The sequence below is a fragment of the Uranotaenia lowii genome, chromosome 1 (assembly GCF_029784155.1).
Source record: "Uranotaenia lowii strain MFRU-FL chromosome 1, ASM2978415v1, whole genome shotgun sequence".
NCBI classification, from domain to species: Eukaryota; Metazoa; Arthropoda; class Insecta; order Diptera; family Culicidae; genus Uranotaenia; species Uranotaenia lowii.
This window is the reverse complement of record NC_073691.1, coordinates 169,734,479-169,754,075: the sequence shown is the minus strand read 5'-3', so window position 1 is coordinate 169,754,075 and position 19,597 is coordinate 169,734,479. Positions and strand designations below refer to the sequence as shown.

The following is a 19,597-nucleotide window of genomic DNA, read 5'->3' as shown; positions in this document are numbered from 1 at the left end:
TGCGTTGTTCGATGCGTCCCGTTGCTCCTGCCATTTGAGCATTGACGCTGCTCGTTGAATTTTACGCACTCCTCTAATGACTCTTGCTTTGTAACACTCCATATCCTCCGCCAGAGGAGGAGGCGACTGTCAAGGCTCGCTATCTGCCCCTTTTCAAGCTCGTTCTCCGCCGGCAGCGCTGCTTCGAACGATGGCGCGTAGTCTTGCTGTTACCTCAGGTTGCTTCAGTCGTGCGATATTTAACCGAGGCGGGCGTCGGTTTCGTATGTTGTTCGCTACGAAGAATTTGGGGCGCATCTTCACCATCACCAGATAGTGGTCTGACTCTATGTTGTCGCCTAGACCGGATCTGATCTCCATGATGTCCGAGAAGTGCTGGCTGTCTATCAAAACGTGGTCGAACTATGATTGCGTTTGGTACAGTGATCTCCAGGTGCACTTGTGGGGTGCTGGAAAATGATACTGCGTACATACGTCCATTCGTTTGGAGGCGGCGAAATTGATGAGTCTGGCCGTTTTCGTTGGTCAACTGGTGCGCGCTGAACCTTCCAATTCCTCTTCCCGGCCAGCTCCTGATGCAGTTGAAATCCAAAATATTCGCGCTAATGGTTGACAACCATGCCAAATTCCAGTGATTGCACACCTCAATCGAGGTAAATCCACGACACATCTCCGTAGGAAATTCGATCTCAAGCTACAAAGCCCAAACTCGCATGCAGATGTGGCTGGACTTCATCGGTAGTCTATCTTATGACAACATCTCCTTGAGAAAGGTTCGAATGTTTCCTCCGAACACAGCTATTAGAGAAGATGTTGTTCACTCTGGAAAGCGGACCTAATTAGGCAATGTAATTTGTATGACAAATTCTCGATACAATGCTGCAAAAGGTTATGTTCCCTATTCATTTTTAATTAACTGATTGTCGAGTTCGGAATGTATTACTAAGGCAGTTTAGTCTGAATTACTGGAACTTATGTCTATCTCATTTAATGTAACTAAAGTTCATATGTGAATACAATTTAAACATTTTATGAATATTGATAAACATTAAGCGGTAGTCTAGGTTCAGCTTCTTGATGAATCGAATGAGTCTACGGTATCAAACTTCAATCAAAATAAAAACCAATCTCATCATCAATATTTTTTTTAAATTTTTCACGAGCTCAGCGAGTTGAGTTGAAGGGTAGCTTAATCTGAGCATTAATGGATGACGCTAAACCGCCTTGTCATAACCGCCGATAGCTTCCTGTGCAATGAATGGCGGATGTCACCCAGACATATCATCATTAAATGAAGTCGCTTCTCGTGAGCTGCGACATCTTGGAGGTACCACGGAAATACGACAAACATACATACTATAATACTAGCGCGACGATCGGGTAATTGTGTTCACCGAGCCGTCAAAGCGCTATCTCGGTTCCCATCGGCCAATAGGGAACGTTCCAAACGGATCCAAAACTCCGCCTTCCACATTGCTTTGACGAATCCGATTACTTACCCATTGATTCGTCAAGTTAATTGCTCAATTACTTTCCAAAACCAGTCATCGGCCTATTACAAACATTGGACCATTACCGGGAGCTGATATGAATGTTAATACCAGTTGCCATGGTTCTGAGAGCGGCAATCACATGAGGTAACATAGTTTTCACCACGTTTATAATCACCGCTGACGATGGCTAAACATGGCAGAAAGCGACACAAGAAAATTAAATGTGAAACGAAATGAAAACTGTCGCCATAAGTCAATGGTGATTGAGGCAAATTATTTTAATAATGGTCGCCGGGCGATGGCGTATATAGAATAATTGCATGATGCAAGTTCGTGTACTTTCGTAATGCATATAATTAGTTAGTTGCTTGATTGTGGATTTGATGGGGCATTGTTTATTTAATTTATCCCACTCCACGAGGAGGGCGTTGCCTGGAAGTCAAACGTATTATTCATCACCCTAAGATTCGCGGGTCAATAAAAACGGGAACCATGTGACAAGATTTGCGATAACAGTAATTCCCATCACATTGCACTTGTTTTAGTTCATAATTATTTGGAACTAATTTGGTGAGGAATTGTGGTTCTTTCTCTGCGACTTGCAAAATTAAAACTAAAGATATTAATCAGAGAGCAATAATTGACGGTTGGTGATAATTGCAATAAAAACTTAGCAAACATGTCACCCAACTTCAAAATAATTCAAGATAATGTAAAGTTAATTAAACAAATGACTTATGTTTATCCAGCTTTGTTTCTTTATTATTTATTTTTCACTTTTCTTGTCAAACAAAGATGCAGATATATTTCAAGTAAATATACTTGTGTTTGTTCTCGAACGTCAAGAACACACGAAAATTGAAAAAAGTAGTTTTTTGCAACTTTTGGACACACGTAACAACACACGAAATTGAAAAAAGTGGTTTTTTGCAACTTTTGGACTTAGTGCTAAAATCTACATTTTTTCAATTCAACGGAAGATTCTACGCTCAGAAATTTGGAGTCCCGATGGGTTCACCTTTGAGTCCGGTGGTGGCTTCTATAGCTCTCGAGCGGATCGAACAGGCTGCGCTAGATGAGTTGCGAATGAAGGGGATCTCGCCGGTTTTCTTCAAGCGATACGTTGATGACTGCTTGGTAGCTGCAAGAAGTGATCAACAGACTGAAACTGTCGACACCTTCAATGGGTTTCATCAACAGTTACAGTTCACTATCGAGCGCGAATTGAATGGAGAAATCAAGTTTCTCGAAACAATTTTGCGCCGGGAAGGAAATGGCATCACAACGGAATGGTTCCCAAAAGACGAAAAAGGCCTCTTTCTAGACATTAATTCGTTAAATCCATATTCGCACAAAAAGAATACTGTCATTGCTTTAGTAGACAGGCAATAAGTTAATCGCACGCAAAATATAGGGAAAAAACACTTAATAAAGTTAGAAACATTTTGAACCTAAACAACTATCCACATAACAAAATATGTTACGACGAGTATTGTTAAAGAACGAACACATAAAATTTACAACACTTTGAGTGTTGGGGGGTTGACGTACCCGTGTGGCAATCGTATGACCTCCGTTGACCTTTGGACCACTCCTGGATCCTGCAGTGTAGCCGCTCTTCCCCTTCTGCCTTCAGAAGTGCGGATTGATGCCACGGCTTAGTAGTGCCTTGTGTTGAGTTTGTTCGGGGTTCAGGTCAACTCCGGACCAATAATCCAATACACCGACGTATAATTTTAAGCACAACACATTTATTTAAGCTAGACACAATTTATTACTAAAAAACACATTTATTATACTACACTACATTTATTGCTTAACACTAATTACAAATGCTTGGGGTTTTGCAGAGGTTCCCCGTGACCTTCTGTGCTCGGTTATCCGATCGCGACTGACTACTCCGTAGTCTTGGGAGAGCAAGATCGGTGGGTGATCTTCTCCAGTGTTGAAATTCCCGCGCTTTGATGATCCGTTTAACGCTTGTGCCCCGAAGTCCGACATCACTGTTCGCCAGTTTCATTGGTAGCCGCAGATGGCTGCATTCTGCGATTAGGATGGTTCATCCTCCAACATCCTCGCCCACCCTGAAGTTGCTGGAGACTTCTGAAAAGAGATAAAAGAAACTCCCTTTCGACGAACTGGATCTTATTGGCGAAACTCTTGATTCTCGACTAATTCCGCATCTGCTTCTTCTGGTGATGGCAATAGGCACAATTTTGCAACCGGTCGCTTCAAGGATCCATTTGCTGTTTTGACGGTTACAACTCGCACCACGCCATCATCTCCTGGGTGTAACTCCTCTATCCTAGCCATTTTCCACCGCATCGGTGGCTGATTTTCGTCAACCACTATGACCAATTTTCCAACGATTATTTTTTCTGGTGAACTCCAATTCTTCGTTCTACTCTGCAGCTGTGACAAGTATTCCAACCTCCATCGTTTCCAAATATCCTGGACTCTCCGTTGTACCAATTGCCACCTACTCAATCTGTTCAATTGCACCTGTCCGTAATCAGGTTCTGGAAGTGCATTCAGTGGACCGCCCGCTATAAAATGTCCCGGTGTTAGAGGCTCAAGTTCCGTTGGATCATGACATAGCAGTTAAAGGCCGAGAATTCAAACATGCTTCTATTTGTATCAATAAAGTTTCAAAATCCTCTCGGTCTATCGCATTTCCACCTACTACTCGCAAAATATGATACTTCGCAGAACGAACTGCGGCCTCCCATAAATCGCCAAAATGTGGGGCGCTTGGAGGGTTAAAATGCCATTGCACTCCATCCGCTGCCAATACCTTCGAAACCGTCTCGTTGTGTTGCTTATTTTTCAGCTGGGCAAATAGTTCTCGTAACTGGTTTCTCGCCCCAACAAAATTCGTACCATTGTCGGAGTACATATCCGAAACCTTGCCTCGCCTGCCTATCATTCGCCGCAACGCTTGTAGAAACCTCTCAGTTGAGAGATCACCGACCAGTTCGAGATGGACCGCCTTTGTGGTCATACACCCAAAAACTGCGACGTAAGTTTTGATAGCTGCATTTCGACGTCCAGCCTTTAGGAAAACCGGACCAAAATAATCCACGCCGCATTTTGTGAAAGGTCTTGAAACGATAACTCTGGATCTCGGGAGATTTCCCATCAGCTGCTGGAGAATTTGAGGCCTAGCTCGGAAACATCGCTGACATTTGTGGACTACCTTCCTGACAACATGCCTTCCACCAAGTGGCCAATACCTTTGGCGAATAGTGCTCAGTAGAAGTTGTGGGCCTGCATGCAATAAGGCTTCGTGATGATGTGCAAACAACATTTCCGTGAAGGGGTGTTTAGCCGGGAGAACCATAGGATGCATCGCGTCAAAGGACTCGTCCGAGTGTGATAACCTGCCGCCAATTCGAAGAATTCCGTCGGGAGTGACCTTGAGATTAAACCACCGCAATGGAGAGCTTCGAGGGACCGGTTTCAATAGTCGTAACTGCTTCAGCTCTTCGTGGAATGATTCGTTCTGGATCTTTTTAATAATACTCATCTCTGCATCCTGTAGCTCTTGAACTGAAAGAAATCCCCGTTGCATGTTCTCCTTCGGTTGACAACATGATTCAATTAGTCGTAGCCAGTAGGCTGTTGCACGAATAAGTTTCGAATGGGTCGAATATTTTGAAATAAAGTCGTTGATAAATGAATGATTTTCCGTAGAAACATGAACGTTCCGTAATTCCCCAGGCTTCTCAGGAAGTTTAGTGGATTCTAGTTTTGGCCAATGCTCTGGGGTTAATTTAAGCCACTCTGGGCCTTCCCACCATAATTTATTTGAAAGTAGATTGTCAGGATTGATTCCCCGGGAAATTAAGTCAGCAGGGTTTTGTTTTCCTGGAACATGCTTCCAAATGTAGCCATCCGAAATTCCCTGAATTTTTGCCACGCAATTAGCTACAAATGTTGTCCAGGTAGCAGGAGGAGATTCGAGCCATCGAAGAGTACACGTAGAATCTGACCAGAAGTGAACGTTATCGACCTTTCCGATTGCTTCGAGGACCTTTTTTGCTAACTCTGCTGTAATTAATGCTCCACACAATTCCAGTCGAGGTAAAGATTGGGTCTTCAAAGGCGCCACTTTCGATTTTGATGATAGAAGATTGACCGTTACCTTTCCATCCCTATCCGTATTCCGTAAGTATAAACAGCCGCCATAGGCCTTCTCGGAGGCATCGGAGAAGCAATGGAGCTCCGTTCGGGCAGCTTTCGGAGTGACAACGCATCGTGGAACTCGTATCTCATTTAATGCAGGCAGATGTCGATGATATTGAGCCCATTCTTCAATCACTCTGGGGGGAAGTAAGACATCCCAATCCAACCGTTCCCCTTCCGTGTCGCGCAGCGTCCACAAGCGCTGCATGAATATTTTTGCCGTGGTAATCGTGGCACCCAAAAGTCCGAGGGGGTCAAAAAGAGTAGCGATGATCGAGAGAACCTTCCGTTTCGTGAGTCCATCTTTGGGGAGCATTGGAATGTCGAATTGAAACCTAAAACAGTCTGAATTAGGCAGCCATGTGAGCCCGAGTGCCTTGATTGCCGGATCTTGATCCCAAGTGATTTCAGAAACCGCCAAATCTTCCTCCGGTAACCCTTCCAAAATTTGTGGTTGATTTGAAGCAAATTTTCGCAGTCTGAAACCTCCTCTAGCCGTCATAGAAATAAGTTGATTAACCTTCGCCTTAGCCGTTTGGATATCCTCAGCCCCGGAAATGACATCATCCATGTATGTGTCATTCTCGATTGCCTCTGCTGCCAATGGAAAATTGCGACCCTCGTCACAACAAAGTTGTTTCAGCACCCGCGTGGCAAGGAATGGTGCCGGTTTCGTTCCGTACGTTACAGTACCTAGCTCGAAGATTTCAATCTCGTGTTCGGGAGTAGATCACCAAAGAATGCTTTGGAGTGGTGAGTCATTGGGGTCCATCCAAATCTGACGAAACATCTTTTCGATGTCCGCCACTATCATGACCGGTCGAATTCGGCAACGCATTACAATTGCCCTTAAATCCTGCTGAATAACGGGCCCTACCAGTAGAGCGTCATTTAGAGACTGTCCCGATGTTGTCGCACATGAAGCGTCGAAAACGACCCTCAGCTTCGTCGATGTGCTGGCCTCTTTCACCACAGGATGATGTGGTAGATAGCACCGATTGTGATCCAAACCACCTGCCTCAACCTTCCGCATGTGTCCGCAATTTTCGTATTCGTGCATGAAGTCGGTATATTGTTGTCGAGTATCTCTATCCCTCAATAATCGTCTCTCGAGACTTTGAAACCTTTTCAGTGCGATCTCCCTTGAATCCCCAAGTTGGGAGAAAGTGTGCTCGTTCTTGGGAAGTGTTACCGTGTAGCGTCCGTCTGAACCACGACGGACGGTGCGCTCAAAATGTGCCTCACAAAGCGCTTCCTCCGGAGAATAGTTGTGAGAGGCTCTTACTTCCTCGCAGGACCAAAACCGCTCTAAAAGTTCATCCAGATTCTTTGATATTGCCAAGTTGCATCCTAAGTAACTCAAACTCCCAGTAGATTCCACTTCGCCTGACACCACCCATCCGAACACAGATTCAGTCAACATCGGTAGCCCATCTCCTATGGGCATTTTGTTCCCAGACGCAAAAAAGCTGAAGAATGCAGGGATTCCCAAGACAACGTCGATTCCATTCGATTTAAAGAAGGTCGGGTCAGCCAACTGAATTTCGGGTGGAATATTCCAGTTCGATATGTTTACGGATTGAGACGGGAGATTTGCTGTTACTTTCGGGAGTACCAAAAATTCCAAAATTTGATTGTAGCCAGAAACTCTCGAGTGGACTGTAGCTCGAAATTTGTGTTTGACCTTGGTGGAAGAATCGCCAATACCAAGAACCGAAATATTGTGCCGCTCCCTTGCTACATTCATCCGTTGAGCTAAACGTTCAGTTGCGAAATTGCATTCAGATCCTGAATCCAGTAGTGCACGGGCTGGATAACGAATTCCCAAATTATCCTCCATCATAATCACCGCTGTTGCCAATAAAACCTTAGTGGACCTTTTTTCAATCGCGCCAGAAGTAACTGCTACAGATGCAGGTTCAGATGCAGCAACGTTGGAAATAGTGGTTCTAGAAGAAGTTCCTGGTACTTCGGCGAGCCTTGACGAGTTTTCAGATTGATGACGTTCGACTTGCTGTTTGCCCTTGTTGATTTCATTCATGTTTTCCGATTTAAAACACACCATAGTGTGGTGCCTAGCCTTACATTTCCTGCACGAATATTTCGAAGAGCATTCATTCGCACGATGACCTTGGCGAAAGCAATTGCGACACAGATTGTTGTTTCGGACCAAAGACTCCCTGTTAGCAACTGACATTCGTTGGAAAGCTGAGCAAAGATGAAGCCAATGATTTTCAGAGCAAGCCGGACATTTCGGGAACGAGTTTTGAGTTACGTTGTAGCTAGTACGCGTTAGTGGTTGCCTTTTCCTAAAAGTGTTCTGCGAATCTTGTCTATTGTCTAGAACCACTCTTCCAGGCAAAGACTCCAATACCCTTATTCTTCTCTGGACAAATTCGGTGAGAGATTTGACTGTGTCCTGCTCGTGAGATGCGGAGTATTCTTCCCATCCACGCCTCGTGTGGGGATCTAAACAAGAGCCGAAAATTTCCACCAACAAAAGATCCTTATAATCATCGGGTTGAAGAAGTTGATCTAAGGTGTAAACAATGCGTTCGAAATTCTCGAGTAACCCATGTAGCTCAGTAGCTGATTCCTTAGATAGAGACGGTAGTTTCAAGAGAGCATGCACCTGACGCTTTCGAAGAACCTTACTGTTGTTATAGCGTTTGTTCAATAAATCCCAGGCTATCTGATAGTTAGCCTTAGTAACCTTGAGAGGATCTATAAGCGATTTAGCCTCCCCTTCCAGGCATCCTTTCAAATAATGTAGTTTTTCCACCTCGGGTAAATCGTGCTTCAAGTGGATCAATGAAGTGAAGAGATCCCTAAAACTCAGCCAATCGTCCACGTTCCCGTTGAAGGTTTGCAGCTTTATTTGAGGCAAACGAACGTGTTCACCTGCTGCAGGTAATGCCGAATCTGAATGAGATGGAGATTTCGTCGACTGTTGAGTTAAACTGCTCCCTTTGCCTTTCGATCAGAAAAGCTTTGACTTCAAAAAAACGATTTTCAAAATCTGACCGTTCTTTCGTAAAGACCTCTACATCACTCAAGAATTCGTCGTGGCTCTCAATCTCGCAAGATGTTTCTGCAACTTTATCCCATAACTCCTCCAGTTTCTCAAGACGGACCAAAATCTGATGGACGGAGACCGACTCTGGGAAGTTTTGGACGTAGTGCTCAATATTGTTGAACGATGTTTGCAATCCCTTTAGTTTGGTTTGAAGAACCTTCAAAGAAGGCTGCTTCTTGGCCGAAGCTGATGCTGAAGATGATGGCATTGTGATTGACCCAGTCAATCAAACCCAACAAAAAGTTATCAGGTGCTTCGGGAAACAGCTCGTCAGATGGCGCTCAGCAAACGTAAGATGATTCCGAAAGAAAGGAAGGGCAATGATGTAGTTTCGCGTATACAGGTCCGCTTCGGTGAACATATACAATATCTGTCTAGTTTTATTTACCTAGGAAAACTAACAGATCCGCAGCATGCCGAAGTGACCCAAATATTGCCAATTGCCAAAGTCGAAACGTAGAATTCTCGCAAATTGTTTAGCCAATGGGATTGGGAGTATAAACCAGAATGTAGTATCCAACAGAGTCCTGCTTCGACAGGACATATACCAAGCTCTCACCTTTGAGACCTTTTGATGCCGCAAATAACCAAATGCCAACAGAACCAGAGTAATGCGTGGGTGGAGTTCCAGGGAATGCTCGCAAAGTTGATGTGTACAACACAATTCGTGGAAGGGATGATTTTTATTTAGTGTAGGATCCAAAGGAACTAGCTTCGACAGGACATATCTATTATTTTGTGTATTTACCTAGAAGGAAATAACGTTCCGCGATGCCCTTGTCGACCGCTCGCCTCCGAATCCGAGACCAGATGCATGCAATTTGGAACCGGTACCGATCTTCAAAATGGCCGTCCAGCCTTTGTGGAAAAGGCCACCATGCACATGCGTTGTAGTTGTCGCTTGAAGTACGGACGTCCCGTAACGTTGTTCCGGATGTTATTGGCCAACCTTTGGTCAATGTTCCTCCAGACAGGAACCGATGGATCACAATAGCCGATGGTCGAAAATCGGTGTTAGTTGGTTGAAATATTGGACGCTTCGACAGAACATATACGAAGTAAGGTTCTACTTTACCTGAGGAACCCTTTTTTGGCGCAGGTTCTGTCCACAACGTTCTCGCAGGTACCCCGATAGATGTGCAGTAGTGCAGTTGTCCAGACGCTGCACCGGCGTTGAAAATGGCGATAGTCGCGATGGCGGAGCCCTAACAAAGCGAAGTCCTTCGTCTTTGTTTAACCGATCCTTTGTTCCGTGTGCCAGGGACGGGTTTGACCGGCGTCATCCGGCTCGAAGGACCAATGTTGGGGGGTTGACGTACCCGTGTGGCAATCGTATGACCTCCGTTGACCTTTGGACCACTCCTGGATCCTGCAGTGTAGCCGCTCTTCCCCTTCTGCCTTCAGAAGTGCGGATTGATGCCACGGCTTAGTAGTGCCTTGTGTTGAGTTTGTTCGGGGTTCAGGTCAACTCCGGACCAATAATCCAATACACCGACGTATAATTTTAAGCACAACACATTTATTTAAGCTAGACACAATTTATTACTAAAAAACACATTTATTATACTACACTACATTTATTGCTTAACACTAATTACAAATGCTTGGGGTTTTGCAGAGGTTCCCCGTGACCTTCTGTGCTCGGTTATCCGATCGCGACTGACTACTCCGTAGTCTTGGGAGAGCAAGATCGGTGGGTGATCTTCTCCAGTGTTGAAATTCCCGCGCTTTGATGATCCGTTTAACGCTTGTGCCCCGAAGTCCGACATCACTGTTCGCCAGTTTCATTGGTAGCCGCAGATGGCTGCATTCTGCGATTAGGATGGTTCATCCTCCAACATTGAGTATAACCAATAGAAATTCAAGATTAGGGGAAAAGCTTTCAAGGTACTTATGGCAATTTGACATTAATGTCGCCTTCCAGCTTTTAGATAAAATTAAAAATCTGATCCTCACAAACTAAGGACAAAATCCCCAAAAATAAAAATACCAATGTCGTGTATGAAATTAATTGTGGTAAATGTAAGAAATCATACATAGGTGAAACTAGTCAGTTTTTGGAAAAAAAAATTAAAACCACATAAAACAAATGTATCTACAAAACAAATTAGCACTGGACTAGCACAACACAGTTTGGAAACTGGTCACCTTTTCGACTTCGACAATACAAACATTTTAGAAAAAGTTACAGGCTATAATGCAAGAATCACAGCTGAAACTTTTTACATTAAGATTAGAGGTGCCAACAATGTAGTCAATAGGCAGATAGACTCCTGTAATTTTAAGACAGCTTACGACTCTGTAATTAAAAAATTGTCACAAACACTAACATACAAATGTAAACTAAAATCAAAACAAAATGTCCCGAATCAAACTAGTATAGACGAAGGCCAGTGGTTTGTAAGATTCCAAATATTGTAAATTCATTGTTTAAAATATAATTTTAGTGTCCACTGAAGAGGACCGAAAGCCATAGTAGCTCGAAACGTCTGGACAACTGGTAATAACGTTTTTGATTCTAAAATCCGCCGAAAAACGTCGATGATTTAAATCACATTAAAGCGCGGCGATAAACAAAATTCCAATTTTGAAATTTTGTGTTAATTTGACTAATTTGTCAATTTTGAAAAATATTTCCAATTTTGTCAGTTTTGTCTTTTATGTAAAATTTTTCGCTGTTGTTAATTTCGTCAATTTTGACAATTTTGACAATTTTGACAATTTGACAATTTTGACAATTTTGACAATTTTGACATTTTTGACAATTTTGACAATTTTGACAATTTTGACAATTTTGACAATTTTGACAATTTTGACAATTTTGACAATTTTGACAATTTTGACAATTTTGACAATTTTGACAATTTTGACAATTTTGACAATTTTGACAATTTTGACAATTTTGCAATTTTGACAATTTTGACAATTTTGACAATTTTGACAATTTTGACAAATTTGACAATTTTGACAATTTTGACAATTTAGTCAATTTGGTCAAAATACGCCAAACTTGTCAATTACACAATTTGGTCGTTTTTGACATTTTTGTAACTTTTGTTAATTTTTGTCAATTTCATCGCTTTTGTCATATAATTCATTTTGGTTGTTTATCTTTTTTTGTATTTTTGTCAATTTTGTCAATATTGCCTACTTTTTCAGTTTTGTTGATGTTGATTTTGTCAATTATGTGAATTTTGTAATTTCTGTCAGTTTTGAAAATTTTGTCATTTTTGTTTATTTGTCAGTTTTTCCATCTTTTTCAATTTCGTCAATTAGGTAAATTTTGTCAATTTTGTTGTTTTTGTTAATTTTGTCCGTTTTGTCAATTTTATCCAATTTGTCAAAATTCAAACCCAAATGGATACGTTTTTTTAGTGATCATTTTAATGATGTTTACTATAAAAAGGAAAATTACAAACTATTTTGTTAATTTTGTGCAATTGTGCAGCCCAGTTTCGCAAAGCCACCTTTAACAAAGGGTACAAAAATTTCCACTAATACACAGACATCGTCAGAACTCGTCCTATAAAGGTCTACGACCCATAAATAATGATCTGTAGCTGGATCAAATATACATTTGCCTGATAAATACATGCATGCGAATAAGAAGCTGCCAGATGTTTTGCAACCGTGATGAAGTTCGTACTGGAAAATTCGAATGACTGTTTTCATCCAGGGGATTAACACTGTGATAAATTAGCACACGGCGCTGCCATACAGCCAAACGCACAGAGGGAATTTAAAATGTGTATACCTACTATTGCTACCGTTTGTTTGATAATCAATTTCAGAGAAACAATTCCAAATGCATTAAAATCGTTTTTAGCCAAAGCATGCAAATTGAATGCAATCGAATAGAACAATCCTGGATCCGGACTCGAAACTGCAAACGTCTGTAATGAGGCCGTAATTAGAAGTGCAAAACCATAATAAGAACGGTGTGGTGACGACTGCCTTCATCCTCAGACGACTTCATCCAATCAAGAAAAGGCAGATGATGATTATCGCGGTTGCCTCCCAATCCAGGTCCTTATGCATTTTTTATTGGAAGAGGGAAATTGAAATACGAGACCCCAAGGCGTAGAAAAACGGGCCACAATTTCGCTCGTTTTGCCAGACGCCCGTCCATCAAATAACGGCCGGCCATCTCGGTTTCTCGAAGGGTAGAGCAGCCGCGCGGAGTGTGGTCGTATAAAATAAATTTAAATGTGTTTTATGATCCTGATGACCAAACTAGTAGGAAGAGCTGTCCGTTCCTGCTCTCTGATAATGGCTTCGGATGGAATAATTTGCACACTTTTATTGGGCTAATTTGAATATTAATAAAAGTGTTCATAAAACTGCAAATCCTTCGCCGAAGCTAGATTACACTTGGCAAGGTTCTTCGAGTGGACAAAGGAAAACAATATAGGAACGGCGCTTTTTTATAGTTTGTGAGCTCGTTGAAGGAGCAGTATAAAGTTTAAGCAAATTGTTCTTCATTCAAGTACCACCAACTTTCTGTCTAAGGGCTACGAAGAAAGAGACGGGTTTGTTCATACGAAAGTCGACTATTACAATTTCAATAATTTGATTTCTATGTGTTTGCATACGTACAATCAATTCCACAAATTAACTAAAGAAAAAAAAAGAAAAAAAAATTTGCTGTTCAAAATTGAAAATCATGGAAAATATATTTCCCGTGTCATCGCCATATCTTTAGATTCTTTTCAAAATGTGGTCTAGAAAGTTGGAAGTTAATGCGCAGCACCCCAGAATAACTTACCAGAACAATCACTAACACATTCCAGGGCTAACGCGAGTAAACGCGGAACCTAACGCGCAGACATCTTCCTTGGGCCTTGATGTTGATTAAGATTGGAATAAAAACATTCTCTTGACCTGTTTGTAATCTCTGCTTTCTTGTTTAACTTCTGAGCGTCTCCTAGCACCACAGCGTGGTGCACTTTGACAATGTTTATTCCAAGCATTCATCTTTTTCCACGGCTAAGAATCATACCTGATTTCCATAGGCATTACGAAAACATTTCGGTATCGTTTTTAGTAAAGGACATTTGATGCTTGACAACCCCAAAAGCTCCCAGCAAAATGTTACACTCACAGTTCAGGATCTACTCCAATCATGACATGCCTGTATTTGTACGTATTTGGCATAGGATTTGCACACAAAGGACGAAAATAAAGCTTGTGACCGCTGACATTTTCTTCCCAGCGCTATCGCATTGCATAAAGGGTGATACGGTCAAGATTTGGACAAGGGAAAACGCGTGTAAATCGGTGAAATTGTTTATTGAAAACATCAAATTAAATTTCTTCTTCAAGTTTAATTAGTATAAAATTCAGGAAAAATATTCAGTTAGGCTTCCGCTTTTCCAAATCCGAATTGCCGGGCCTTACGCTTAACACTCTATCACGTAAATTTCTTGGTTGACAGTCCCGGAAGCTATGAAAATGCTGCTTTTCAAGCCACAGGTACAGATGGCTTGCCAAACCAGATATTTCTTCGCGAACTTTGGCAGTTTCATGTGCTTGAAAATATCTGCTACCTCTCCCCTTCCTTTTGCAGTATAAAACTCCTGTCCCGGAAGCTGCTTGTAGTCGGCTTTGACGTAGGTTTCGTCGTCCATTACCACGCAGTCAAACTTCGTCAGCAATCAGCATCGTCGTGTACAGCCTCCGGGATCGCGCTTCGGCCGTCGTATTTTGTTTATCATCGCGATTTGGAGTCACTACCTTCTTGTAAGTCGATAGTCCGGCTCGTTTTTTGGCTCGATGCACGGTTGTAGACGATACACCCAGCTTATTTGCGGTATCTCGGAGAGAGAGGTTAGAGTTTCGCTTGAAACTACCGGCAACTCTCTTTGTCGTCTCAGCGGCTTCCGGTTTTCGATTTCCCCCCGATCCAGACTTCCTGGCTGTCGACAAACGTTCCTCAAACACTTTAATTACATTTGTAACGGTTGATTTTGCAACTTTTAGTAATTTTGCCAGCTTTGCGTGCGAGTAGCTCGGATTTTCGCGATGCGCGAGCAAAATTTTGATACGCTGCTCTTCTTCCTTGGACGGCATTTTGACAACTGAAGAGTGAATTCCAAAATCAAAATAGGAGCAACATTCTACACACACACAACTTCAAAATGAGAGGTGTTCAGGTTTTTTAAATGCAAAATTGAATATATTGCTCGAGAAGAACCTGCGATAACTCATAGTATTCGAGCGACGAGTGTTAAGAACCATCTTCGGCGGCGAGCAGGAGATCGAATGTGAAAGCGAAGGAAGAACCATGAGCTCGCGCGATTCCACGGCGAACCCAGTATCCAGAAGGCGAAGGCTGGCCGGATACGCAGGACATGTTGCGAGAATACGGCACGACTGTCCTGCAAAACAGATGTTTGCTTCCAAACTAGCAGGGGCGCATCAAGCGAGGTGGTGAGACCAATTGGAGCGTGATCTGGCGAATGTGGGATGTCCGAGAAAATGGGGAACGGTTTGCGATGGACCGATTGAATGGGAGGAATATTGTCATCAGCTATTTCGTGATACGGAAAACCATGTATGTATATAAATTACAAAAATCCCAAGTCGGGTAAGATGTCCGTTTTCGACGGGATAAACTATCGGTCTTTGACCGCGCACGTTCAAAAGCGGAGTAGCTTCACTGTTTTAGCCATCTCGATGAGAATTTGACTGGTAGATACAGGGGACTGAGATAAACGGAGTATCATCGCCAATGATCAAACATATTTTGCAGCCAATGATTGAATTTGTGATAATTTGTGGCGATTTGTTAGAGATAATTAGAAGGTTTAAGTTCAAATGAGAGAAACCGGTTCTCAGAGAGAGTGAAAATATGCTCATTGTTCCAAATTGTTGCAATTTGTTAAGCAGTTATGGAATTTTGATCATAACCACTCCAAATGCAAAGAACTCTCTCTCCACTGCAATCTCTCGGGTAGAGATGTCAAATTTCTTCTGAACACTCATGTGAATCATGATTGATGATGCATGAGAAATTTTGATTAAGACCGTTCATGTAGTGAATGATGTGGATTTAAAGCTTTATATTATATGCAAAATCAAGAGCACTGCTTCATTGTAGTTTTCTGATTGAGCCTTAAGTATTTTTGTTATAAGGTTTCTAGCAATACATTCCGAAATCATCGGAACCGTGATTCGTATTTTGGTCGTGTTTAAGCAGTTCTCATTGGCTGAAAAATGTGCCAGATATAAACCAATTTTACCGACTAACGAGAAATACCATATTTTACGACACCTCCATGATAGGCGAAATATAATCTTTTTTTATTCCTGTCAAATTAGCTTGAAATTTATTATCGTTACATGTTGGTGCAATGGTCCCCTCTCCTATTGAGTTTGTGTGATGGTTTTTTTTCCACACTAAGACGACGGAAAAACGCACGATACGACCATTGAAAACTATAAAACTTTGCAATTGTGGTATTTTAATTGTGCAATAAACTTGGCCTGTCCATGAAAGTGCCGCTCAAGCGATCATTTAACGAGCGTAAATAGACTTGTTTTTATTTTCCATTTTACCTGCACGTAACAAAACTCTTTAACTTGTGACGACACCAAAATCGTCGAATGAACGAACATGTTTCTATTCATAACTGTAGGGCGAATCATTTGTGTTTGACTTCCTCTTCCCAAAAAAAAACAAATATTTTTCGCAACATGATAATTGGTAAAACTGCTGACAGCGCCACCCGGGAGTACATCTTGTGAGATTTTCTGCATAAATATTCCTACTCGCCCTACCATTGGAAGCCGTGAAACGTGCCTCAAAGTGATAATTTAAACACAATTACCCAGAAAAACGCCCAGCTGGACATAAAAGATCGATTCAACTTTAACGATCTTGCGAGGGTCCCGGCGGCGAACTTCCAGGTGCCTCCCTAGCCACGATTCGCATCTTTTTTTTTCTGGTGATATAAATATAGCTTCGGTGGACATAAAAATTAAAAGCACTAAGTAGTGTTATAAAGATAAATCGAACTTGCCAGGCTTCGATTCGGTGTGGTTCAATTTTTACGACCATTTGGCCAAGAAAGTTGTAGGACGAGCACTTTAACCAGACAGATGTGTCCCTTCAACAAGGTTTGCTTAGAGCATTCCTAAATAAACGAACCATTTACAGCAATGCAATGGCTTTTTACAACGAAACAACAATTTTCTTTAGTTTGGAAGAGAGCCGGCTTTTCCCAGGAAAAAAAATCTAACTCTTCTATTACTACTTCTCCTGGATAACCCTATAAGTTGTGAAAATTCTATGAAAGCCTTAACCCTTCATTTCATGATTTTTTATTTTTTCTCGAAAAAATTCTCAATAGTGCGCAATGATGAATACATGAAGGGAAAAATAAGGAAAAAATATTATTTTCACATATTTCGGTTATTTAGCAAAAATATTAATTGTTGCAAATCTGCAACAACATGAAACAGTTACACCTTTTTTTCTTCACACTCGACAACTGGAAATAAATGCTTATTCCTAATTTCTTTTGCACTAATCATAGTTTTCGCACAGGAACTTCGCAAATCTAGATTTCTGGACACCGGAAAGTTAAGAATGTATCTGGGAGTAGTTATGTATGTTGGTTTTCCACCATGGGTGCACGGATTCACCGCAGTTTCTGCCTAAGTATGTGCTCACATGCATTCTTGGACCGACCCCATGGCTTCGTATGTAGGTATATTTTGGAAGAACGAGTCAATCAGGTTACTTAGAGGTATTCCGGCATCCGTGCATATACCTGGCCAGCTGGCAGCTGGTTAAACAATCATATAATCAGTTATAAGAGGAAACACATCTTACCTGTCGGCTTCTTATGGGATTCGAACCCAAAAGTTGTCTCGCCGATACCGGGAATCGAACCCAGCCTGGCACATCGGAACCAGACTCGCACCAGCTTATCCCCTAGACTACAAAGGCTCTCGAGAAATTAGCTAGGAGTAGTTATGCGATAATATACCACCTACTGAGGAAATTATTCCTTACGTTTGCTTGAAGGTGCTAAAAAAACGAACACACACATATAGGATCTCAGTGAAACTTCATGTTTCTTTGAAGAGATCTAATTTACTTAACTCTAAGGCGTACATCTTTCAAGGATTTTATGGCTAGCATCTTACCACCAGACCACGGAAAGAGCACTATATGTGCCGTGATCGGGATTCAATCTCATGGACTCTGGCTGGAACGCTATCCTCTAGGCCACGACCGGCGGCAAAATGGAAAGCTTCTTACCTATACAACTTTTCTGAACATAACCTTGAACAAATCAACACAAATCAATTCCGAAAACGTATTTAAATTGGTTCTGATAAAGATTCTTAATCTTGAATCATACCATAACTATATGCCAGTTTTAATAAACAAACTTGATATTGAAGAGCAAAGTCTCAATTTTGTTTTGAAGGAATGATCCAATTACAAATTACATTAAACTATTAAATATCATTTGTTGGCAAAATTAAAAGAACAATAAAGATTTCTTCGGAATGAGCATTAGAATTTGAAACATGATTCTAAAATTAGAATTCAAACTTGAAATCAGTTTAAGAATAAAAAAGAAATAAAAATAAAACTAAATTCGAGAACAAAAAGTTTCAATTTAAAATCAACTTCCAGAGCTTCCAGGAATAGGTTGAATAGTATAAATAAAGAGCATTTTTCGTCGATTGATAATAAGAAACGGCTCATACTTTAGTAAAAAATAATGAGCATTGTAATTTTCAATCAAATCATTCATTCATCTCTAAGAAAAAAAAAGCAAAACAATACTTCAAACCTCGGTTATCGAATGTTGGCAGATAGTACTGAATTTTCAAGTGGAAAAATAAAAAAGCGTATTCGTTGTTTGTTTTTAGATTTTTAAACTCTCTGGATAAAGCCCCGTACTTGAGTTTGAATCACGTTGAATAATATAGAACTTTTGAAAATTGGTGTATGCTTATTTTGCAAGTTATGAAGGCATCTGACATTTTTTTTTATTCAAAATATGTATTTGTTATACCAATGGGCCGCGGAAAAAAAATCAAAATAATGTGTTTTACATACGCTGAATTACAAATCTTAAATAAGTTAATTATTCGGACCCGTCCTAGTTTAAAGTTTGATAAATTTTGAACTTTTTATAATATTTTTCTAGTTTTGATAACGGTTTAGAGCAAAACTTTTATTTTTTTCACCTCGGGGGCCCTCTTTATTCAGGGGGGGGGGGGGCAATTTTTCTCATCCCCCCCCCCCCTCTTAATACGGCCTGAACATGATAATAAATCATTAATAACGAAAACATTGTCATCGGGAAACAAATACACTGTTTAACGATGCAAGTTTCGAAAACACACTATGGAACCCATATAACTAGCAAGGGTACTACCGTTGCATGGTGTTGCATATTTGCAACAGTTATTGAAAACCCATTGTATCAGAGAAAAAACAAAAAAAAAATCTCAAATTTTGTTTATTATGTAAATTACTTTAGTGGGAATACGAAAATATTTTTTTTGAGTCGAAAAAAAATTCTCAATATGAATTACACTAGGCCAAAAATTTGAAAAATTAGGCTTTTTCCACATTCCATATTTTTCAGATTCTAGTGGGTTTTTTTGGTTCCTATAAACACTAAAAATATTTTTTTTTTAATTGAACGTGATCTTGAAATTATAAATATTATTCCCATCGAAAAAAAAATTTACTTTTTAGCGAAATGTGATGTTTAGAACAGTTTTAATTAATTGTTGCATATTTGTAACTTTATGAAACGAAGGGTTAAACCTCTGTACGAAATGAAACAATGTTTTGGAAAAAAAATTCTTT

At 40.9% G+C, this 19,597-nt stretch overlaps 1 protein-coding gene across 1 annotated transcript; it reads right to left on the bottom strand.

Moving 5' to 3' along the window:
- Positions 1-3,638: 3,638 nt before the first annotated feature.
- Positions 3,639-8,962, bottom strand: LOC129738142 (uncharacterized). Its single transcript, XM_055729325.1, has 4 exons — positions 8,731-8,962; positions 6,520-8,651; positions 4,288-6,390; positions 3,639-3,905 (listed from the first exon to the last, which is right to left on the bottom strand). The coding sequence occupies exons 1-4, from the start codon at positions 8,960-8,962 to the stop codon at positions 3,639-3,641; spliced, it is 4,734 nt and encodes a 1,577-aa protein (XP_055585300.1).
- Between the last annotated feature and the right edge of the window lie 10,635 nt (positions 8,963-19,597).